General features: G+C 27.8%; 5 protein-coding genes and 1 non-coding gene across 11 annotated transcripts; all 6 read right to left on the bottom strand.

Moving 5' to 3' along the window:
• Positions 1 to 1,449: 1,449 nt before the first annotated feature.
• LOC112732937 (RING-H2 finger protein ATL67) lies at positions 1,450 to 2,879 on the bottom strand. Its single transcript, XM_025781772.3, has one exon. The coding sequence runs from the start codon at positions 2,667 to 2,669 to the stop codon at positions 2,064 to 2,066; it is 606 nt and encodes a 201-aa protein (XP_025637557.1). The 5' UTR covers positions 2,670 to 2,879; the 3' UTR covers positions 1,450 to 2,063.
• Positions 2,880 to 10,206: 7,327 nt separating this feature from the next.
• LOC112762382 (late embryogenesis abundant protein At1g64065) lies at positions 10,207 to 11,140 on the bottom strand. The gene has a single exon (XM_025808239.3). The coding sequence runs from the start codon at positions 11,044 to 11,046 to the stop codon at positions 10,384 to 10,386; it is 663 nt and encodes a 220-aa protein (XP_025664024.1). The 5' UTR covers positions 11,047 to 11,140; the 3' UTR covers positions 10,207 to 10,383.
• A 2,455-nt stretch (positions 11,141 to 13,595) lies between these two features.
• On the bottom strand, positions 13,596 to 13,668 carry TRNAA-AGC (transfer RNA alanine (anticodon AGC)). The gene has a single exon. It is a non-coding gene; the product is annotated as a tRNA-Ala (tRNA).
• A 209-nt stretch (positions 13,669 to 13,877) lies between these two features.
• Positions 13,878 to 15,585, bottom strand: LOC112732931 (desiccation protectant protein Lea14 homolog). Its single transcript, XM_025781764.2, has 2 exons — positions 15,260 to 15,585; positions 13,878 to 14,465 (listed from the first exon to the last, which is right to left on the bottom strand). Exons 1-2 carry the CDS (start codon positions 15,463 to 15,465, stop codon positions 14,204 to 14,206), a joined length of 468 nt encoding a protein of 155 aa, XP_025637549.1. The 5' UTR covers positions 15,466 to 15,585; the 3' UTR covers positions 13,878 to 14,203.
• Positions 15,586 to 16,984: 1,399 nt separating this feature from the next.
• Positions 16,985 to 19,771, bottom strand: LOC112717909 (uncharacterized). Its single transcript, XM_025769834.2, has 2 exons — positions 19,201 to 19,771; positions 16,985 to 17,384 (listed from the first exon to the last, which is right to left on the bottom strand). The coding sequence occupies exons 1-2, from the start codon at positions 19,722 to 19,724 to the stop codon at positions 17,207 to 17,209; spliced, it is 702 nt and encodes a 233-aa protein (XP_025625619.1). The 5' UTR covers positions 19,725 to 19,771; the 3' UTR covers positions 16,985 to 17,206.
• A 1,693-nt stretch (positions 19,772 to 21,464) lies between these two features.
• On the bottom strand, positions 21,465 to 25,550 carry LOC112732920 (uncharacterized). 6 transcript variants are annotated; one of them, XM_072213228.1, is made up of 9 exons: positions 25,382 to 25,451; positions 25,213 to 25,266; positions 24,272 to 24,886; positions 23,637 to 23,783; positions 23,040 to 23,105; positions 22,889 to 22,963; positions 22,311 to 22,440; positions 22,115 to 22,240; positions 21,465 to 21,956 (listed from the first exon to the last, which is right to left on the bottom strand). In XM_072213228.1, the coding sequence occupies exons 4-9, from the start codon at positions 23,780 to 23,782 to the stop codon at positions 21,813 to 21,815; spliced, it is 687 nt and encodes a 228-aa protein (XP_072069329.1). In that variant the 5' UTR covers position 23,783; positions 24,272 to 24,886; positions 25,213 to 25,266; positions 25,382 to 25,451; the 3' UTR covers positions 21,465 to 21,812. The 6 variants fall into 6 exon arrangements, with proteins under 6 accessions (XP_072069329.1, XP_072069341.1, XP_025637532.1 ...); XM_072213240.1 differs by having other exon boundaries at positions 24,277 to 24,886; XM_025781747.2 differs by having other exon boundaries at positions 25,213 to 25,550.
• Positions 25,551 to 25,944: the final 394 nt, after the last annotated feature.

The following is a 25,944-nucleotide window of genomic DNA, read 5'->3' as shown; positions in this document are numbered from 1 at the left end:
CAAATACTCAACTTCAATTAGCAAAAAGTGATCATAAAATTTACTCAAATAAGTAGGATATCTATGATTCTATGCAATTTTTTATCATAAAAGTTGAATATTTAATTCTAAGTAGCTATCAACAAAACAGGACACAACACATGTTCTGGGAATGAATGTGATACCTCAAATAATACAAAGATTCCCACTAATGACCACAACAACTAGATGGGTCTGGACCCTACTAACAACTACTAACAGTAACTGACTAACTATTATTCTGAAGATGGCCCCAAAATTGAAAGAGTAACAAGAAGAGTAGGTTTACCAAAAATTTTGCAGAATTTATAGAATTTTATGGAATAGTAAAAGTACAAAGTCAAAAAAAAAAAATAATTTGGATTAGCCGAGTGGTCAGCTCATTCGTCCGCTTAAATAAGTGTTGGGATTCGAATTTCGCTTTATACATGCAGCAATTCATTGGCCAACAATAGACCCTTAAATGAAATTTCAATCTAAGACGAATTAGTATTTAGTCTATCGGACTTAGGGATATCATGGAAAAAAAAAAAAAACAAAGCACTTATAGGTTCACGAAGAAAAGTATCGAGTAAATTTATGAAAAATTATAACGGTGAACTTATAATTAAGTTCTTAATAAAACGATGAATCATTTCTATGGTTGTAAAATTTTAGGATCTATAAGTCTAGTATTTTAATTATTTAGAGACTTATTGATGCTTATCTTTTTTCAATAATTTCAAAGTCCATCACAAAATTTTCAAGTACTTATTTTTGTATCTTTTATGACTTATAGGTCTATGAAAAAAAATTTAAAAACTTATTTGACTTATTACTTTAAAAAAATCATTAAAAAATAGACAAGAAAGGAGAATAGAGCTTAAAGTCAAATCAACCAAAACAAAGAATGATCCTATATTACAAGAAGTTCGAATTCATTGTACTTATATTACATAAAAAGATTTTGCAAATTTTATCCATCCCCTCTTCCATTAAAATCCAATTTATTGATGAATGCCTAAGCAATTCTTCATGAGTGCACCGCATAATAAACATAATTCTTGATTAGCAATAACTAATAAAGCTACTTCCAATGCAAGTTACAAACCCATGTCACAAGAAACCCCAAAAAAGTATTATGAAGATTGAAGAAAATGCCTAAAAGGTCAAAAGGGAGTCAACTCCCTTTCTTGCATTGAATCATCATCAAGCCTAGCTATCTAGTAGTAAACTCTTACATTACACGTTAACCAGCTATAACTTAAATAGCATAATCTCTTTATATTTATTTTGAGATTGTAGATTTGAGATCGCAAAATTATAGTATAAAAGATTGAATAATGTTTCATAACAAAAACTCTTTTAATTTTTTCTTGACAAAAAATTTTTCATTATACTCGATTTTATAATAATGCCCACCATATACTAGATCATATATATGCCACCAAGTAGATCTAGAATGTTAACACATTGATCCAATCGATGAAGTACATACATGAATTACTTGGCATTGTATAAAATGAATACACTCTACATGACTATCATAGTAACTAAAAATACTTATAGACCTTCATCACAAGAAGAGAAATCTTAGAACAATGTGTTTAATATATAGTTGTATAAAACAGAACATAAACATAAAGACATTTACAATTAGAGACAATTATAAAACTAGCTACAGTTTTGAGATTTTATAAATTAAAAGGTGCCTATTCAATATTCACATAAATATTGTTAGAATAGTATTTTTATAAACATACTAACTAATTTTGTAAATTAAACTACTTGACATAACAAATTATTTTTATATGAAAATTATATATTCTAACAACCTAACCAGTAATCATCCATTGAAAAGAACTAAAAACATGTTTCTATGTATAATTTTTAAAATTTAATTTTGATGCACGGATCATATAATTATATTCGTTTTTTTGAACGATTATTCACACGATCAATTACTTAATTGATTGGTCTGTTAAAAATGCTCATGCATTAAAATTAAATTCTAATTTTTATACTAAAATACTTTTTTTTTGTTAAATAAAAAAAGTCAACTCAACTCAACTCCTTCCCCTCCTATCAGCGGCATAGAGAGAGAGCGGCACCACCTCCTGCAGCGGCGTGGGTAGCGGCGTCGGCATTGGAGAGTTCCGGCAAACAGGGCAAGAGCCATTAAGCTTGAGCCACGAATCAAGACATGAGACGTGGAAGCAGTGGTGACACTCCGGCATCATCCTCAGCATCTCCGAATCCTTGTACTCACACAAACAAATCGAACACATGCTGTCAACATCGACGTCGTTGTTGCCGTTAAACTGAAACTTAGGGTACGAGTTAATTACGATCTGGTCCAGACCCAAAACGGCGCTGTCGTTTCCTCCACCAGGCTGGTTATTTTCAACGTCGTTCTCAGCTACGAAAATGACACGTGGCAAAACCACACCGTCGTTTTGGTTCCTGCGGCGGTTATTGTTGTCGTTGTTGTGGCGGAGAGCGCGGCAGCAGAGGTAGGAAGAGAGGATGATTGTGGAGAGGAGGAAGAGGAAGCCGAGTGCTATGGCTATGGAGTAACCGAATCCGAGGTTGGTGACGTAGGCGGCGGCGGCGGCGGATGGTGGTGGCGGTGGCAGTGGAGGCGGTGGAGGAGAGGAAAAGAAAGAGGACATGGGGGAGGAGGAGGAGGAGAAGAAGAAGAAGGGAAAGAAGGAAAAAGAGAGGGGTAAAAAGGGGAATAATCCATTTGTGGAAGGAGAAGGAAGAGAATTTGGGTGATGGAAGGAGAATGGTGAAGTGGGGGAGTGGGGTGGGTGGAAGCGTTAGATGATGCATTTAAGAGAAGGTTGTTTTCATGGAGCAACCTTGCATTAAATTTTGAGATCACTATTTGGCTTTGCACATATAGGTGCATTATATGTGTTGCTATAGTGGATTCAAGTGTATATTTATCAATTTTTTTAATTTATTAGATGTGTGTAGTCTTTTATCCAATTAGTTGAATTTTGATGCAATTAAATATTTGAAAATGTTTGGTATCTAAAATAAATTAGTCAAAAATAATCTAAAACTTATCTATTTGGAATATAATTTTTATTAATATTTGTTTAATATGTGTGTCTTCTGTATTCAATGGTATCTTAATAAAAAAAATTCAAACGCGTTTGAGCACATTTAAACACCATCACATATAAGCATGTCTAGCTATATTTTTAACGTGTACTATTGAAATGAGTTTAAAAATAGTATGTATTATTGAGTTAATACTCAATTTGGTTCTTGAAATTTGTAGTCGAACTCAAATTGATCTCTAAAATTACAATTGACTCAATTTGGACCCTAAAATTTATAATAGTAACTCGTGACAGTCCCTGAACAAATTTTTGTGATCGACATATTAATTTTGCATATTAACTATTTGCCAAAATTTGGATTCTTTACCTAAGTTTTATGTGACTGAGATCTACTAGATCTACTAAAATTTGACTGGGTTTCTAACATCCTCACGAAGTCGACAATAACAAGTTCAATTTGGAAAATCTGGGGCTTTGTGAGCAGCACTCAAGCTTCTAAAAATTCTAATAGGTCTTTATCACATGAAATCTGGGCGAAGAATCTAAATCAGAGTGAGTTAATGTATCAAATTAACACGTCGTTAATGGAAATTAACTTAAGAGTTAATACGAGCTATAATTACAAATTTTGGATCCAGTTTGAATCTATTAAAATCTTGAGGGTCAAATTGAGTCAAACCTTAAATTTCAAGAGTTAAATTGAGTATTAACTCATATATTATTAAAACATATAATATTTTAAATACTTTATATAATAAAAAATATAAAAATAATTAAAAAAATTAATTTATATTTTCATATCAATAAAATACTAAAATATCATTACAATTTATTTATAAAATATTTTATATTGTATATATATATATATATATATATTATATTCTCATATCTCATAAAAATTTTAAATTTATATGTCTATATGTCATGTTGTATCGTGTCTATATCAATGTCTGTACGTCATAATTTTAAACTATTATTTTATAAGATTTATTTAAGTTAGATTATTTCATTAGTTTTTATTTTTTAAAATTTATCATATTTAATAAGTTCTAACATTTTAAAATTTAATATTTTAATGAAGTTCCTAAATTAGTTACAATTTTTTAATAAAATATCGTTAACATTACAAAAACATTTTAAAATATATTTTTATCATTTCACCTTTACACTCTTTATGTTAATTAACTTGGGTTTATATGAAATTTTAAAGATCATTTGCCCTTCGCCCCGTCCTTTCTTATACATGCACCGCTCCAAAAATTCTTTCAACTTGCATATATAGATCCAAAAATTGACTTATTCTCTAAAATTTAAATATTTTTAACTGATAAATTTAAAAGTTAAATATTTTTTAGTAATGTAATAATATGTTATTGAATAATAATATTTGCGTAAATTTTTTTATGTTGTCAATAGATAAAAAATTAAATTCATAATTAACAAAAGATTGATGTATGTGTAACATGAACTATCACATGACATGTTGTTAAACAAATTGACTCATCATGGAGTAAAAATTGGAGAGCAGGGACCAATTTAAAATTAATATTTCGTGCTATTTGTTCTAGATTTTTCTTTTGGACCAAATAAAACCACTTAATTCACGACTCAAACTAATTAAATTATATTTGAATCATATATGCGTATCTTCTATTTTGCCCAATTTGGTTGGTTTATCATGTAACACAGTAACAGTATTTCACATTCAAACATATCTGTATAATTGATATTCATTGAATCTTGGATCGAAGAAGATTTAAAAGCTTAGAAACTACAATAAATACGTTCCAATCAATAATATATATATATATATATATATTCCCGAAGCCCATAATTTTGATATTTTTCTATCTCATAAATCACATATCTTCTAGGGTCAATCACGTATCCACACCACATCTCAGTTATTAGTCACGGTTGGCAATTCATAAAGTATTTATTACGGTTATTTGTTTAAAAATTATTGATATTCTAGTTTGTATATTAATAAATATTTTTAAAAAGTTTAAATAAAAATATTATATATATACTAAAAATTAATTAATTAATATATATTTGTATATACACATATATTTATATATTTATATTTTGATATATATTTTAATTTAATAATTAATTTTTAATATATAGATAACATATAATAACATATATATATAGTTGTAATATTTTTACAGGTAAAAGTTTAATAAACTCTCTAAACACAATACTTATTATTAGCTTAATTAATCCCAATCTATCATGCATGAATTGATGATTACACGAGTTTAGAGCTTCTCAATTCATGCATGTACTTTTGTTGGCACCATAAATTCCAAGCACTTAACTCGCATATATATGTAGTTGCATAATAATAAATGCATGCATTTAGTGATTTGGTTATTCTTCATAGTTTATAGTAGTATAGTATATTAGTAGTATCAATTTCTTTTTCTATTTTTATGCTTAATTACAGTGCATGCATGCCGTTTAATGTGTATGATGATTTGAGTAAGAACAGTTCAGATTTCAGAGGATTTGAGTATTATATGTAATATAGTGTAGGCCACACTATGAAAATAGCTTGTAATATGAAAGTAGAATTTATAATTTAATTACTTGATCTTATATTGTTCTCATCCTTCACAGAGGAAAACATGAAATTAATATATCCTCTTGTACAAGCTAAGAACCTATTAGTTGGTTTATGTAAATTAAATTTGATACGAATAGTGAATGGAGTGAGTGACGTAATTGTTAATAATGTAATTATTAAGTAATATTTTTTTCTTATATTATAGAAACACAATCAAAATCTTTTTGTAATATTTCTTTCTGATTTTCTTATAAAAAAAAAATTCAAATTCTAATAATTAATCATTAACGTTTCAGAATTAAAGAAAATTTTTTTTAGCTTAGTAACCTTTAGTGGATTTATGTCTAAATTTAAATGTTATTAACTTTTCAACATGTTAATTGTTCATTCAAATTTAACAGTCGAATAATATTAAATCCGTTAAAAATTTTTTTAAAATGTTGTCTTAAATTTTGTATAATACAATATTTTTTAAGTGTTGTTTTAGATATTAAAGACAACTATTTTAGTGGGTGGTCAAAAATTTTGTTATCTTTATCATACTCAAAGACAACTTATTAAAAATATTATCTTTTTCTATCTAAGACAACATTTATTAAATGTTGCTTTAAATAAGGGTTACCTTAAACAAAAAATATTATAGTGAAATTAAAATTTTACTTAAATATTGGGACGAAAATAATATTTTATCCTATTTTATTATTATTAGATCAAACATATGATCTATTTTATAGAAATGTCATATATATACCTCATTTAATAATAATAATAATAACTAAAAATTAGTATTATCTTATCTATAAGATCAAAAGTAAATGCAAATAATATATGCATCACTAATATAGTTAATTCCAAAAAATGATTGTGAAATGGTCCATTTTTCTTAATGATATAAATTGTTTATGGAGAGGTATTTGTATATATGTACACTATATGCAGACACTATGTGCAGACACTATATTTAGACACTTATTATTTCTTTTTCAAAAGATTTCTTTGATGTCAAATTTAAGTGTTCACATACATAATAACAATACCGATTTACTACATTAGCAATGTTTGAAAAATAATATATTTAAAGTTGTTTTATTTAATTTATTACTTATAATTTTATACATGTAACATTTATATATAATTACGTATTTATTACAATTAATATAAAATTATTTTAAATTATTTTTTATTATTTCTCAAATATTTACGTCACCATATATAGGTAGTAAAGATAATAGAGTTTGTGGTTTTTTTTGTAAATTTGTAGTTCTTTTTTTTTTTTTACTAAGAAGACAAAAAAAGTCCACATTTACCTTGTTTAATATTAAACAATAATTAATAAATATTAAATAAAGTAATTTTTAATTATTTTTAACTAATTTATTTTAGTTACCGAATATTTTTTTATATATAATGAATGTGAATACAAATAGTATGCGTCACTAACAGTTAAATGAGTTGACTATTAAGTTAAGAAGGTGCCCACTTTTCTTAAATGTCATATGGACTATAGGTAAAAAAAGAGAGTTTGTATTTTGTTCAAATTTGTGCCTTTAATTTGTGTCTCCATGACTCCATCCTCCTCTGTTTTACTTTTATCTGTATTTTGTTCTTGCATGGTATATACGGTATATATTTTTTTGTAGATAAAGTCAATTATCCAAAAAATCAATTGGGTAATTAAGGTTAGAGCCGTCTAACGAGCAAAATGGTAGTGTAACTCATAAAAGAAAATATAAAACTGTTAGATGTATTATCAAATTTTTTTAATGGCATATAATTTTGGAAGTAAGAATTCATTATATATAACTAATCCATTAATTAATTTTTTTAGTCTAATTTTTTTTAGTTTAATAATTTAATAATATAATTTATTATATACTTTTAAATAATAATATTAACTAATAACCAAAAATAATAAATTCTGATAATTCTTTTAGTATTAATTATAAGATGATAGGTATATTAACCAATAAATAAAAAAGACAAGTAAGAACTAATCTATAATATATATCTACCTATGATGTACGGACACGAAATACGACACGACACGGACCAACACGCAAATTTTAAAACCTTTTAAGATACGGGAACATGCGTACATATAAAATATAAAGTAATTTTTAAATAAATCGTAATGATATTTTGATTTTTTATTAATATTAAAATATAAATTAATTATTTTATTTTTTTAATATTTTATTTTAATTATATCAAATATTTAAAATATTTTTTGTTTCAATAAATAATAATATATACTATATCTAAATTTATTTCAAGAATATATGTTAACAATAAGACTGAACACGCTAACACGTGATGGTATTTAGGCGTGTCCGGAGAAATTTTTTTATTTTTTATTAAAACACGCAGTTAAACATGTCGAACGAGTGTCGATGAGTGCCGTATCTAAAATGTATCCGACACGCGAACAGAACAACTCAACAAAGTATTTATACTTCATATACATCTACACAACTTCTAATACCTAATATATGCTATATATACAACAAAGCATTTTTACTTCATATATATATATATATATATATATATATATATATATATATATATATATATTCTTCGGTATAATAGGTCAAAGATTGATTTATTGTAAATCAAAATTTTATTTAAAAATTTTATTGTTGATCAATAAATTACTCTATACACAATACATAATTCAAACTCTCGATACTTGTTTAAACGAACTAATAAAAAATTTTATATACTATTTAAACGGACCAGTAAATGTTAGTTGTATATGCTATGTATTCTAATTAGTCAGTTGAATTGATTAACATAGTATTTTTTTTAATATTATATTTTTATCTATCTGCAAAATTGAAGGTATAAAGTATTCGAGAGAGAGGGATCGGACATCGGAGATTAAGATTATGTATGGTGAATATTGTGATTTGGAAGGATGTTAGGTGAAATATCTCTATCCATTCTTGTTCAGCACACTTAAAAATAAATAACCTTACTAATAACCTCAGGACCCGACCGTAATGTTATTCCAAATCTGCCAAACTATGATATTTATTGATAACAAGTTTTCAACTAAAATCATCCTAAATCTTTTCCGCTAAGTTTTTTTTTTTTTAAGTAAATGGAAAAAATCATCAATACATTGAAAAATATATTCTAAATTTAAAAAATATATATTTTTCATTTTTTAATTCAATAAACTGAAAATTATAACTGGTCATAAAAAAAACTATTTATGATTATTTATCTCATAAAAATGATAATTTCATGACTATATATTAGTAGGATTTGCCTTTGACTCATTTAATGCTGTGTGAATTAAGAAAATTTATATGCATATCTATAGCTGCTTCTATACTTAGATATTGACAATTTGTGCCACAGTCACATTCATCATCACACAGCCCCTTCCTGAGTTCCCTTATTTTATTGGACCAACTACCAACTATTAACTAAATTATTTTTACCTCACATTTAATGAGAGAAGGATAAATAAGGTCTGTTTGGAAGCTTTAAAAGTAATTTTTTTTAGTTTTTAATATAAAAAATAGTCGTATTAATATTTGATGCAATTGTCAAAATTAAAACATAATTTTTTAAAAAAGTATTTAAAAATTTATAAAGAAGTTAAAAAAATAACTTCTCTTATAATACTATTATTTTTTATCACATTTTTATAAAATAAGTATTTTTAAAATTAAAAATTTAAATATAAAATAACTATTTTTTATGTTTATAAAAAGTTTAACTATTTTGTCGTAAAATATTTATTATTCCACTAATTTTAGTTACTTTACTACTGCATAATATTTATGTAACATTTTTTTAAAATTTTATAGCTAGATTATAGAATACCATTTGTCCACGACAATATATATATATATATATATATATATATATATATATATATATATATATGTGTGTGTGTGTGTGTGTGTGTGTGTGTGTATACTGAATTTGAATTGAAGGAATATATTGGAAATAAATAGGAATTTTTTTTTCAACAAAGATAATGATGAGGTTGGAAATAATAATCCATTATTCATTCAAGTAATTGATGTACTAGGTGTGAATAAATTTATTGTAACTCTAACTAAAAGTGATAACAATTATAACATTAAATAACAAAGTGATCAACATAAACCCTAAACTCATTCCTAAATTAAACAAATAAACTCAAATTTTAACTTAGATTAAATTGATAACAATTATAGGTCTCAAAGGAACGATTTGGTTAGAGATTGTGTTTTGAGTCATCTTGTCTTTATTATATCTTGTTTTTGTATTTTGGTTATAGTCTTATGCACCATGCATGTGTTATTAGTCTTACACTCATGGTCAATTGTTTTGGCTAATAAAAATTGATATTCAAGTTAATCTTTTATTGCTCTAGTAGCTACTTAAGGTTTTGATTGTTTATAAATATGGGATATTGAAATAAAAATATAAAGATATCCAAACAAGGCCTTATAGCTCATATGCAGAGGATACAATTTACTAATTAATGAAATTCATATGCAAAAATTAACAGAAGAAAATCACAACTAGATTATTTTGTACCATGTTTATGTAAAACAAACTGGATAACTGGAATATGTATATATAATGTATAATCTAGAATTATATTAATTTCTATTATTACATAAATTTAGGCCTAGAAAAGCAGAGCAAAAATAGAAGACTCTAAACAAACTCAGCTATGAATAAATAAAGAGAAGATATATTGAAGAACAATTATTACAACGAAAATTCAAATAATGCCTAAATTTTTACCTTACGTTTGCAATTCATGTCCTGAACTTGCTTACTTGAAAAATCAACATTCACAGTGCAATTCATCTTAATCTCAGCATGTTTCTTAATTATCAAAATCTTAACACGTCCTGAAATCTCTGTGTAGGTATTTAAGGTAATGTGCCCGGACATAACATCCGAAAACAATTCCGGTCTAGTCGCGAGCCGGTCGGCCAACACATCCGCCGTGACATTCATCCTAAATGTTCGCCTAGCCTTGGCAATCCCCGGCGGATTCTTCACCTCGGCCACGGCTACCCCACGGTAGTTTATGGCCGTGGTTGCATTACGAAATTTGAAGGATGCAGAATTAGGATTTTTAATAGACATGTCTATTAAAAGAGACATGTTAACCTTAACACTAGGAGTCATAGGATTTAAATTTACACTAAAGTCTAGGTTTGTGAGTGTGATATTATTAGTTGTAACTATGGGATCTTTGGCCTTAAAAACTGTGAATGATAAAATCACACTTACTATTACAAATATTAATAAAGAAATTGCACTTACACATCCACATAATTTGATTCTCCTAAGATGTTTGCTTTTGATGAGAGCTTCTTCATCATCACTACTACTTTGTTGGTCTCTTGATGGGGCTAAGGGTCTAACTTGATCAATTTCTGCCATGGTTGATTTGATGAGGTTTTGATAAAGGGAAGAAGTGAATGGAGAAATTGATGAAGATATGGTGGTTGGATTTGAATTTATTTTTGTTTGTTACTTAGTTTGAATATTTATAGTAGTTGTGTTTATTTTCCCTTTCTTTTTGGTCACACAAGCATGTGACTCATGTTAATTAATTTGATTTGAAATTTGATTTATACTCTTTGACCTTTTTAAGAAGAATGAAAAAGAAAGAAGGAATGTGGATGCATTAAGAAAAGAAATGCGGTATCTTAAATATTTCATTATCTAAAAATAAGTGTAATTAAAAAGAGAATATTTATTTTTTCACAGACTGTAGTACTTTTGAAAAAAATTGCATAAAATTGCTAAATCAACTTTTACTGAAACGTTTTTTTATTTAGTCAAGAATGTTAGAACTAAGGTCTGTTTGAAAAGTTTTAAAAGTAATTTTTTTGAGTTTATGATTTATGAAAAGTATGTAGTAGTATTAATGTTTGGTATAATTTTCAAAATCAAATTATTTTTTTAAGAAACTATTTAGGAGCTTATAAACTCATAATACTAATACTTTTTATCATATTTCTATAAAATAAGTACTTTTAGAACTAAAAATTCAAATACAAAATAACTTATTTATAAGCTATTTTTAATATAATCATTTATTATTTAAACTATTTTATCAAAAGAGCTTAATTAAATTGTTTATCCAAATTGGACCTAAATGCATTCACATAATTTTTACCATATATTTGCTACATTTTATTAGATTTACAAAGACAATTTATTATTTTAATTGACCAATTTTTTAATAATAGTAAAACTTTAAATTTAAATATAAAATTTAATTTAAATATTTATTTTAGCATATAAATATGAATTTAATTTTTGATACACTGTGAGTGTAAAATCGTTTTACACATACATTCAATTACATAATACCATATTAGTAAAAATAATTACTTTTTCTATTAATCGCGTAGATGACCATTTAAAAAAATAACTGTAATTATACAACTGTATAAAACATTTTATACCATCAGTATATCAAAATTAAAGTCTATAAATTTATCGTACTATACAAAAAATATTACATTCTTTTCTTTCTTCAGAATACATTTGCGTCAGCTCATCTACTCAAGTGTAAAACTGAAACTATATATTTGAAGTTAGTAAGGGATCGGATAATAAAATAAAGATTTTCTATTTAAATTAAAAAGAAAATTAATAAAAGACACGTAAACAACATTGCCTGTTTTTATTTATGTTTACGCTATTTGGACACGGTCTTATTATTACATAGTGTTGTTTTGTCATTTGTGCCAATACTTCAATAGACTTTGTGTTTGTGCCTTGAATAAATAGCACTAGTACTAGCTAGTATTATTATTACACATGGGCATTTGCATATGGAAACAAATTGTTTCTGTTATCTACATGTAAATTATAAGATTATTCAATAGAATTTCTTATAATATCACTACCAACAAGGTTTAGGGTGAATTATAAGTAGCTTAGTTTGGTACCTATTTTGTAAGTGTAGCACAAGGTAGAATAACTATACAAAGCAAGAGTAACAACATCATACATCTACAATTTTAAACACCGGAAAAGAAAAGATTATTTTCCTTTGGATTTAATAGAACTTTTGCAAATCCTTTTTATTTTAAATTTTATTGGCCGAAATGATAAAATTATCTCACCTTATAGAATTTAAATTTCTATAGTATTGTTGGAAAAAAAAAGGCTGTATATACATCTTGTTCAATTATCTAAATAAAAAAGACTATTTATTTTCTAGTGTAATAATGCTAAGTTTTTTTTTCCTCATGTCATCTTTTAATTGTACAGGTGCATAACTAATTTTTTTTTTTGTAAATTTTAAAATTTTTTTTGCTCGATATTTACAATAAATATATATATTAGATAGATTGTGCTACAAGCCTAGGAGAGGGACATGCAATAAGATAGCGGTGATGTACTAATTAATTTCTGTAGAACCTTGGCTTATATATTTTCCATTCTATGTCTGAACAAATTAATGGATCACATACACTTCTAGAAGGTGGCTGTTACCGCGTTGATAAATTTGCATTCCTAATTAACGAAACCATTCTTTCATTCAATAATCTTAAAGAGTCAAATCATGCCCAAGGAGCACCTTTTAGACGGAAATTAAAGGATTAGAACCTTGATTTATTTCAAGAAAAAATATAAATTACAATAAGAAGTTGCATGAGTACACGACTAAGAAAACCATGAACAGCGAACATTGGAAATTTGTTCAACCTCTAGTCATGATGGGTCAGAGTGATATTCTCTTCAAAATCAAAACTACTACATTAGTCCAAATTATGATTAATTTAGAAGATTGGAATGACGAGTTAACAAGAAGTATTGTCATTTTAAGTTTGAAACAGATTTTTTTTTAATTCCATAACCGAGTACAAATTGATTATTGTCACATTCAAATATATGTATTTTTTATATATTTTTTTCAAATAGTTTGTTGCATACAATATAACTAGACAAAAAAAAAATACAGTAGCAGTTGGAGATGCGGGGTATCGATCCCCGTACCTCTCGTATGCTAAGCGAGCGCTCTACCATCTGAGCTACATCCCCTTTCTGTTAGTAAGCCATACTTTATTTTTATCATTCTTGATTTTGCTTATTTGTTTCCGTCATGTGTAAATTATTTTATAATTCAATTGAAACTTTTAGTTCAACGCATCCTCTTCTCTTGTAAGTGTACACCAACACAGCCATGAAAATCACAATAATGTTCCATCCAAAATAGATCAACCTGCTTAAAAGCTACGAAGAGAATACTATTACAAAACGCCTTGTATAATATAATTATTCCAAAGCATATACTATATATGCGTACAATCATAGATACAAACATGTATGGAACAAAGTAGCACTACTACTTAAAAGCATACGCACGCACTATGCATGCACAATTGCACATCTACATGTGTAACAACACTAATTTAAATTAAAAAAAAAACTTTAAATTTACGATAATGCTAATGAGATAAAAAAAAAAAACCTAAAACTTATCTTATTTAGCATCTATTAATTGTCGCATCTATTAATTGTCGCAACAAATAATAGCATCTATTAATTGTCTGAACAATTAATAAACTTTATTGCACTAATTTTCTTTGCTGAACATGCTAGAGAGTGATGGAAGCTTGACCTCCCCATTGTGAGAGAGAGGAATAGTGAAGTTTCCAATGACTGGAAGATCAATAACAAGACCAATGTCCAATTGGTAATCTATGTCCCAATCAGCACCAATGTCCTTGGCTAAGCTCATCAATACATTGTAAGGTACCTTCACTGGCACATCCAGCATTGTTGTGTCTTTACCCTTCAGTGATCCTGGGTCTGGTATTCTCCCTGTTGCTATCTCCCTTTAATTTTAACCATATCAAATTAAATTCAATTTTCAGGAAAAAAAAAAAGAAGCAACATCAGCTGAATTTAATATAAATAATATTATGTGCATGAATAAAATTAACCATCAAATCAAACACTATAAATTTTTGTATATATATATATATATATAGTATTTTAAAATATAATAATTAATTTTTTATTTTTGATATAAATGTATTTTATCATAATTGATTCAATATATGAATAACTCTTTAGAGAATAAGTTCTTTTAAAATAAAAAAAAAATTGTTCTCTCTTTAAATTTAGGGTAAAAAAGTTTAATTATTTTGTTGGTACTGTAATTTCACAAAATTTTTAATTAAGTCTTTAAATTTTTTTCTTTTTAATTGAGTTTTTGTACCAAATTGTTTTTTAATTGAATTCCTACAATTTTTTTTATCCGAGTCCTTATACCAATTTTTTTTAAGTTGGTCTCTATACAATTAAACTAATCACTACCAAAAAGGATTCAATTGAAAAAATATTTGGTACAAAAACCAATTAAAAAAATATATATATAAAAATCTAATTAAAAATTTCGTATTTACAGGATCAATAGAGTAATTAAACTGAATAAAAAATATGCAATTAAAAAAAAAGTTGTTCTCAATTAACATGTAATTAAAATCCATACTTAACAAACCTATTACATTCATATAGCATATACATAGATTCATATTCATTTAACAACTATTGGTAGAGATAATTCATCTATTAGTTAAGAATGAAGCTAAGAAAAAAACAAGAGATGAAGAATAATGAAAAATACCTTGAAGCACTTTTGAAAGAGTATTTGATCTCACAAATAGGGATAGAAGCAGAGTAAGGGTTCTGAACAGAGACTTTGGCCAAATACTCAATGTGATCCTTGCTCACGCGCTTGAAGTCCACGTCAGTTACATGCGCCTCAGGCTTCGCCACGTCACTTATCTTCTCCGCTGCAAAGTTCTTCGCTTTATCCAGTAACTGAGCCATTTTCAATAATAACAACAAACTATGAATTGAAACAAACAAGAACTAACTCTGATTATCTTCAATATGGGTTGTTGTTTTTAATAGGAGTGGATGAGGCTTATTGATCTTGATCCTATAACTATGCGATGTTGCTGATACTGACACGTGTGGGTTGTCGTTATGCTCGCTGCCGACACGTGATGGACACGTGTTGAAAGCGGGAAGGGTCCTTGTCATGCACGGTATGAATAATTTGCATGCAAGTGTGTGGGTGAAAATAATTGAGGTGTTAAAGTTAAACTCAGAACTTTTTTTTTAATATTGTATTATTAGAGGTGAAATCCTTTATCATAAACTAAACTGTGTGTTAAACACAACTATGGCCATTTACAAAACGTCAATGACGTTTTGTGTTTTTTTAATTAAAATAATATATTTTTAACAAAACATCAGTAACGTTTTGTATTTTAATAATTAAAATAATATTTTTTATTATAAAATGTCAATAACATTTTATTTTTTTATAATTAATTTTTTTTATTACAAAACATCAATAACGTTTTGTGCTACCACCACAACTATGTAAAACACTAAAATAATAAAATATTTTTGTATTTCACATTAAAATTATTCATATATAAATTTTTTAGCCTTGAACTCACCATGCATTATTCTTTGCTTCATCAGCATAAAAATAATGATGACAAGTGATAATTGTATTTTATATATTTATATTTTTTTAAAATATAAAAATATAATTTTTATTTTTTTATCAAATATTCTTAATATTAAAATATAAAATATTAGGAAAATATACAAAAAAATATTTATATAATATTTTTATATGTTATTGGTATTTTCAAAAAAGCTAAGAATTATTTAATTTCTTAGACCATAAAACAAGAGTAATCCATTAGCTTTCTTTTTCTCTTCTCTTTGCTTTTTTTTTTAATATTCTTTAACTTAACTTTATATATCTACATGCATGTATATATTACTATGAATAAACTATCAAATTTTGACTCTTAGAAATTATAGCACTAAGAATTTGACTATTGAAGAAAATTACATACACCTAGCTATGACCTTTAATTTTAATAACATAGTAAATATTTATTAAAATGTTCAGAATTTAGAAAATAAAAATATTTTAGAATATTTTATCAACTAATATTGATTTTTGGTAGACTAAGTTTTTTTTTTTACTTTTTCCCCAATGAATTATGTTTCCATTATTTTATTAGTTTTAGTGGTGGTTCCTCCTAATACTATTCTTAGATTTTACATCAAGAACTACTTCACCTCTTTATAAATAGCCTTGGATTTATCTCAAACAAATCTGATTTAATTTGTTCAACTAGACATCAATCTAGACTACTTTTATTTATTTATTTATTTATGCTTCAATATATATATATATATATATATATATATATATATATATATATATATATATATATATATATATATATATATATATATATAAGTTGAAAATTATCAAATAAGTAACAATAAACATTTTGTGTACATAGAGTTTCAATAACATTAATTGTATTCAAGGGCTGGGGTACATAATAAAAAGTATAAAAATTAACTTGTAATGTGTATAATTTGTACTTAATGTTGGAAAATTACATAATTAGGGATTTAGATATACATATATATAAATTAAAAATAATTAAGTTATTATTACATGTGCATGTTGCTAAGCAGATATAGAGAAGCTTCAGTAATGTCACCGTTAGAACTTTATACTTTATAATTAGAAGCTAGCTAGAAATTGCATTTGCTTGAGAAGAGGAGTTAGGGTTTCCATGAGCTTCTCACATGGGTGATTATGAATTCCCTCATAAGTTGTCACCACTATGCTTGTGTCTTTGGATAACCTTTGAACTTGTTTCTTCACATTGCATGTGTGATGAGTGCACCGGTAGTAGCTTCTTTAATTCATTGCCCCATCATCCATGTTTTGTAACAAAAAAAAATGAGAATATGAGGGATTGATTGATTTATTATTAGAAAAAGTATAAAATATTAATATATTATCTATTAATTTATTGTTAATATATAATAATTAATTATTATCTTTTAAATATATGTATAAAAAATATATTTAAAAAATATATTTATAAAGATATTTTTATTAGATTAAACTATAAAAAAAGATATTTTTATTAGATATATTTACAAAGATATTTTTATTAAATATAGTCATAAATAAGAATTAACAGAAATTAATAAAAATGTTATTGATAACGTAAGGAAATTGTTATTATTATTATCAAACTAAACATCACATATAGGAGCAAAGTATTTGTTTGTTCAATAATTGTATTTTTTCTCATCATATTTCATCTCAGTTATATAATCCTTTATCACTGATGCCAAATTAAATAATCTCAAGTCACACAGCTTGCAAGTCTGATATAGACGTAAATTTTTTTAAATCATTATCCAAACTAAACAATTGGATATTTGGATGAGAGAATAGTTTAATTTTTATATACCGTTAAATGTCAATATATAATTTTTGACATTATTGTTGCCCTCTTGTCCAGTTTATAATGTCGCACCTATATGTCAATTCATTTCGTTTTATTTTATTTTACTTTTTGAAGCTCATCATTATTCAATAGACAAGTTTTGAAATTTATGTTGTTGTATACAACTGAAAAAAGTTAAATAAAAAAAAAGGAAAAGATATCAAATAACTGTTGTGTTTTTAAAAAATAGAATATTATTTTTAAAATTAAAGCTAGACACCAAAAAGTGATTAAATTCTAAAATCCTCTTTATTAATATTGTATAATATATATAGTAAATATGAGAAAATTAAATAATAAAAATTTAGTCAATATAAAATTTAAATATCTAGCTTTTAAATTTTGAACATAGTATACGTACAATTTTCAATTTTTAGATGATATACTAAATTTTTATTAACTTATTTTTGTTATAATTTTTTTTACGACTATACTACATGTATACTAAAATTAACCATAAAAATCAATTATTAGTATAAAATACATGTTAGAATACAAATTCACATTGAAAATAAATTAAATTATACATATATTAACACACAAATACATTGATGATCTATGATGCACGGACACGGGACACAACACGACATGGGACACGCCAACACGCGAATTTTAAAATTTTACATGACACGTGATACGCATACATATAAAATATAAACTATTTTTTAGATAAATCGTAATGATATTTTAATATTTTATTGATATTAAAATATAAATTAAAATTTTTAATTATTTTTAATGTCTTATTTTAATTATATCAAGTATTTAAAATATTTTTGTTTTAATAAATAATAATATATACTATATCTAAATTTATTTTAAATATATATGTTAAAAATAAGATTAGATACGCTGACACGTGATGGTATTTAGGTGTGTCCAGACGTGTCCGAAGAAAATTTTTTTATTTTTTATTAAGACACGGTTGGACACAGCAGATACGCCCGTGTCGGTGAGTGTCGTGTCGAAAATGTGTTCGACACGCAGACATGAGAACTCAACAAAATGCCCACACTTCATAGTTGATGATTGATTTTAGTAGCTAATTTTAGTATACAATTTTGATTTTTCTTAATATTGTCTAATGTTAGAGATTCATGCTTTCAACGACAAATAATTAAAGAACATGGCATATTATTATTATTATTATTATTATTATTATTATTATTATTATTATTATTATTATTAATTTTGTTTTGTACTACGTACGTACCTTGGATACATGCTGTTCTTCACAGATTTCTGTCCATATTTTCTCCATCGGTAACCATCATCAAGAATATCATCTGCACTTCTTGTTTGAAATGCAAACCTCGGCTTCGTCTTCTTCTTCATCAATCTTCCTCCTTTCTTTTTCTCATCCTCGCCGCTCTGATGAACCTCAGTCATCAGAGACGGCATAGAAGTAGTAGAGGTAGAAGTAGAAGCATAAAAAGAAGAAGAAGCACATTCCATTGTTGTTTCTTTATTGGTATTATGATTCTCTCCAATAAACAAGTTGTTGTTTTCTCCATTAGAGAAGAAACTAACCCAATCAATATTTTCTTGCACCAAAGGATTTTGCATCATCATCATGGAGGAAGAAGAAGGAGAAGGTGGTGGTGGCAAGAAGAACAATGGATTGTATTGTGACTCATCATGAATATTATTATCATTGTGAGAGTGATGATGATCTTGTTGTGGTGGTGGTAGCAACAATTGTGGTGGTGGTGGTGGTGAAGGGTCTTGGTTTTCCATTTGAATAATGATGGGAATGGAAAGATGGGAATGTTTTAGGGTTAAGATTAATATAAAGGAGATTAATTAAGGGTGGTGGAAGGTAGAAATGGTAGGGCAGCCAACTTATTATACACATAAAGGTACACGCATGTATGTGTGTATAGTATATAGAAACATTAGATTAATAAGGTTTAATTATTTGGTTGATTTCTATATTTTTTCTATTCGACTGAGTCTTTATATTGTATTAAATTTTGTAATTAAGTACATATTATAATAAAAATATTGAAATTAATGAAATATTTTATTAAACAAAACGAATATATATTTAATACTTAATATTTTGTATAGTTTAACACAATATTTTATTAATTTTAACGTTTTTGTTATAATAAAAGTTTATTTACAAAATTTGATATAATATAAAGACCTAATTAAAAAATATATATATATAAGAATCTAATTAACAATTTAATAAAATTATAGTTTGATTAATAATAAGGTAAGAGCATTATTTCATTGGGGATAACGAAAGATAATTAAGGGTATGTATGTTGGTCACGTCACCATTGTCATAAGAGCGTTATTGTGTGTACTTAGATGGCAGTTCAACAGAAAGTAGTTGAAATTTAGTTGGTGGATTTAGAATTGGGTGCAAGATATAGGGAACTCACCATAAGTACTAGAGAATTGAGAACCATTCATTTAACTAAAAAAAAAATTTACACTTATAAGTATACTTATAAGTATACTCTCTGTTTAATTAAATAACAAAATCTTTCTACATGTCATATTTTCTTTGCTCAATAACATTATTTCTCTTAAGAATATTTTTATTCCACTACATGAGAACATCCCATTTAGTATTATATTTTACAAAATATAACAGATTATTATCATGAAAGGTCAATATATACTTTTTTGAGAAATAAAAAATAGATTAAATTGTACCCAATTTTAAGAGATGGGTGTACTCTTTTTTTTTTTTTTGGGTTACATAGTTTGGTGTCCTTAATTTCGTCTCACTTTTTTAACTCACCAGAACAAACATTTCTTGTTTGGAACACATTCATTCTGTCCTCCAATTTCCTCTCACATAATTAAATTATGTAGTTCTAATGTTTACCAACCGGTAAAACGTGGGTTTGACTGACCATATATGCTTTGACACACAATTTTTCTTTGAATTTTTTTTTTTTGAGATGATGAATATTCACAATTGTAATTTCTGTAGTCGCTTAACAACATTCAAGTTAATCTTGAATTTAAATACACGTGCAAAGTGCAGGCATTCTTTTTCAACACTTGATACTTCAGTATTTATTTATTTATTTACTTTATGCGTATATCAAAATCAACAATTAATCAGCAATTACATATAAAAATAAGTTAAATTATTCTATTATAATAAGTTTGACTATTTTAGCAGTTAATTATTTAGTTAAAAAAAAATATAAATCAATATGTATAAATATACATAAATACCTAATAATAAATTTGACTGGCAATTGAATTTTAGTATACTGAGTAGTATTTTTATATTTATTAATTAAGCCCTAAATTATAGGTATGAACATAATTGTGACATTTACAGTAGTATGGTATCAAAATATTACAAATGCAATGCAAATTTTCTTCTAACATAAGTTTATAGAAGATAAAACCAAACATTTGGAAATAGCAAATACTTATTTTTTAAACCAAAATAACCCTAAGAAATGGTTGAAGCTTCCTAGCATGACAGGGAAAAAGTGCTAATTTTGAATCCCAAAAGAGGCACAAAGTTGGTGAACTGATAAAGATGTGATGATACACAGACTGTCAACAAAATAGGGCAACACATTCTAACACTAAATCACAAAGGCAACTCATTTATTACAGCAAAACTGGCAGAAAATACAGATGAAAAAAGGGTAGAAAATAAAAGGAAAGAAGAGATCCAAAACAATAGCCTTTGAGCACCATAAACTCATAAATCTCCAAAACAAGAATAAACTTCTATTTTGACCATAAACTATATGTTAGCTTGATAATCTTTCAGGGTCCTGCAGCATTGTATGAACTAATTTGCAATTATCCTAATGAAACAACCGTCCTCTGCTGTAATTAGCTAAGGATCATCTTGTTTAAAAACTCGGCTTGCTCTGGAAAGTACTCCAACAATTCATCCTTTGTCACCCAAACAAAATCCTCGCATTTTCCAATGTTGAACTTGTTTTTTGCGATTACTTGTGACTTGAAAAAGAATCTCTGGAAAAAGATTTCAGTTAAAAAAAGACTGAGCAAGTATAATCAATATCCACATGGAGAGAACAGATATAAGCACTCCAGAAGCTAGATTCAGAAGGTTCAAGAAAATGCTCTCGTATGCCGACGTATTGAAACATGTCAAGCTTCTAATAGTATACCTTAAAAGGGGTGGATTTAGATGTGTCTTCTGTAGGCTGAACAACCATATGACCCATTGGAGCATTTCCAACAAAATATGTATGAGAAAGGTCCCCTATGATTGATTTCAATGCAGTTTCAGCACACTGCAAAATATTACAAAAATTAGGAGAAGAAAGAAGAAAACAAAATAAGGATACTAAAGCCAAAGTTCACCTTGCGCATGTTCTCCTCTGATTCATAAACTTTCTCCGGAAAATGCCACACAGGCTTCCCACTTGGAGCCCCATATGTATTACCGAAGAGAAGAAGGTAAAGTCTTCGGTCAAGAGCTCTTTGTAATGACCTATAGCAACAAGCAGTAAGACTGTATGAGAATATGTATAACTAAGCAATAATGTCTAAAGAAAAATTCAAGCAGTTCTAACCCAAAATTTACAAGCACAAGCATAAGGCCTGAATAAGCTTCTATCTATCCTAAAGCTTTCAAATTATGGTATCTGAATATTACCTAGCCAAGCATTGGATTGGCCTCGCGAAACTAATCATAGCTAAACTCATTCAATTACCAATACTGCCAGAAAGCAGTTGAAAATAGAAACCAAGTGAATATGGAAAATTTGATCACTCCCAAGATGAGGACAAGAGAAGAACCAAGTACATATTTCATAAGAGAAATAGTAATTGTTGGCATCTTTAATGCAGTCTTAGTTCATCTTTCCTACATATATTCAAAAATAATTGGAATACAGAATTTGTAATATCATAGGGGGTCTGCTCAAATTGGTGCATACTTTCGATCATTCGTTTTGTCAGCTTCGGTGATTCGTGGTGCTGGCACGTAGTCAATCTGATAATCACCTTTGCCCCTGGAAGTAACATAATTCTAACATGAGTATGTGAAAAGAAAACGAAAATGGAATACATAATTCTAAATACACATACCTAGCATTAGATTTGTCTAGAAATTCATCAGGATATCTGCGTTGAAATTGTTGGCGCCATCGAAATCTAACAATCCAAAATTGAAAAATAAATATAGAAAGCATGACAAGCTACAACCAAAATATCGGCAAGATAATTAATAAACAATAGGTCAGACGAAAGGAACAATATTTAAAGACACAATTTATACCATTTATTAATTGTTTTCAATAATTTCTTATAGTTTGGGCACACAAGAATTCAACCCGGATGATAACACAATGGGGATCAAAAAAAGAATCCAACAAGGATTAGAGTATTTAACATTAGGATTAAGAATTACGTGAAAATACTACAAACAATGACAAACACTAAGAGGATACTTTGTCTTTCACCTACTTTGCACATCATCCAACTCACACAGATTAGGAGATTCCATCTTCATCACTTTACCTTAAGATTCATCCTCCTCTAAATCCCTCCCGCAGTGACATAAATATTGTGACTTAAAAAATTAAATTAATAAATTCTGCAACATAAAACAAATTATTTTCCCTTTCTTTGTTTTCGTACTCAAACAGCACAAAATTATAGAAACCAATGGAAGTTGAGACTCACGAAAATTCCTGAAATGCATAAACTACAGGGTCGACTTTGGGAATGACCACTGGCAGCCTCTCAAAGAGCACAGAAGCAACAAGTTTTTCAGAGCTTGTGCTGAAACCTCGCCTTGCCAACAGAGGCCGAATCAATGACATCCTCATCCTGGATGTACGCACAACATAGCCAACATCACACAACAAATAAGCGCAACATTAATCAATAAAAAAGGCAAGGAGCTTGAGAGAGACACATTGCACTCCCTGATAGAAATTCTAAAGTCCAGCTACATGGTTTCAACATATACACTAATCTCAAAGTAAAACAGAACAACAATTGAACCGAAACTCTAAAAAAGGAAGAATAACACAACTGCTCACTAAATTCACAAAAAAAAGGTTGAACTCCTCCTCCTTTCACTGAGGAAAACAAGCAAACAGTTTGTGTGCATATTCCATATCAACACCAAAACTACACAAGAGATCACATTTCACTTCAGTATGCAACCCCATTTGATTCCTTTCAGCTCATTTAGAAATTCCAACAAAAATAAATAAAACAACAACAACTAAGCAGAGATAACAACACTACCCAATAGTAAAACCGAAGCTACAAAAACAATGTTAGAAGAAGAAGAAAAAGAGCATTTTTACCTCACCCCAAAAGTATCTTCAATTCGAGGAAAGTGAGGAGAGATCAGAAATGAGGTAGCTTTCGTTCTACAAAGTGCAATGAATGGAACAAGAGCGAGGAGCAATGCAAATTGGGAACTCACTGGGACTTCACCCTCTCCAGAGTTCTACACAGTTTTCCTCTTTTTCCTCTCGAGACCCGTTTTTTTTGCTTTTTTTGTCAGGGAAACGGGCCAACAACCTGGCCCAGGCCCAAACAAAACAGCAGCAGCACCCGACCCGGCTCCAGGCTCAGGCTGCGTTTCAAACTTCACTTCCCTCCCCTAATTTGTTTCCATCTCTTGGAACTCATGTTATCCTTATTTCCGGAACTTCATTAATCAAACCCTGGATATCTCTGATAATTGCATCAATTTCTCTTATTGAACTTTTCGATTTTAAAGCTTGAGCAAGAACTTGACAATCTATTTCTATTAATGATTTGTCCGATTGCAGATTTTGCACCATAATTAATGCCTCCCTAAAAGCATAGGCCTCAGCTGACAAACTGGAATTGACCATGATTTTTGTTGCTGAACCGGTGATCATTGACCCTTTCCAATTCCTTACAACAGTTGCGATTGCTGCTCTTCCTGTCTGGATACAAAAGGATGCATCAATATTAATTTTCAACCAGTCCTTGGGAAGCGCTATTCAGGTAACTCTTCTGTATACTCTGAACTTTATCTTTTCTTGAATTCTGATTCTGAGATAACTGCTCTGATAATTGTTGATTTTGGATTAATTCTTATATTTTGGAATACATATTGATTTCTGTTCTTTCACATTGACCAACATAAAAATTCCATACTGCTTATTAACTCGTCCTGCATCTCTTTACCCTTTTTCCTAATTTTTTAAATGTTTTTTCTTAACCATTCTGCAAAAGATTTAACTGAGTCATATATGGATAAACATTGTACCAATTGCATAACAAAATAGCATGTTCCACTAGCTCTTCTTTTTCTCCACAAATCCTGCACAAAGGACACTTAGTTAGTTTCTTTTTATAGAGATTCGCATTGACAGCAATTATATTATAGCAAGTCTTCCATAAAAACATCTTTTTGGAGGAACTTGCATCCCCCGTACTTCTTTCCAAAACTCCTCATACTCAATACTTGATGATGCTTGCCTCATGTCAGCATATTCTTTTTCTTTTTTGGCAAATTGATATCCAGTCCTAATGGTATAAATATCATCCATCTTTCTTGGCCAAATAAGCCTATCCTCTTTGTTTATTGTGATGATTGGGGTTCTTAGAATCTTATCCTTACTTGAGGTGGAAAATATTGTTGTATCTTTTCTTTATTCCAACCTATCCCTTTTAACAGAATATTCTTTACCGAATTGAGCTTCCTATCTTCTGATTTAATAAGCTTACTTCCTCCCACAATTCATCTATCTTCCCAAATGTTAATTTTTAAACCATCTTCAATACTCCAATTCCTGTGTCTCCTCAGAAAATCTCTTCCCTCCAAGATACTCTTCCATACCCATGAAGCATGTTTATTATCTTTGGCCCCCCAAAAGCTACTCCCAGAAAATATATTGCCTTTAAGATTTTTACCCAAATAATTTTGGGGTTATTTACCATTCTCCAAGCTTGCTTCGCTAGATGCGCTAAGTTTTGGCATTCTAAATCATTGAAACTT

This window comes from Arachis hypogaea, chromosome 2, assembly GCF_003086295.3.
Source record: "Arachis hypogaea cultivar Tifrunner chromosome 2, arahy.Tifrunner.gnm2.J5K5, whole genome shotgun sequence".
Taxonomy (NCBI): domain Eukaryota; kingdom Viridiplantae; phylum Streptophyta; class Magnoliopsida; order Fabales; family Fabaceae; genus Arachis; species Arachis hypogaea.
Note: the sequence above shows the minus strand (reverse complement) of the source record. Positions and strands in the feature narration are given on the sequence as shown.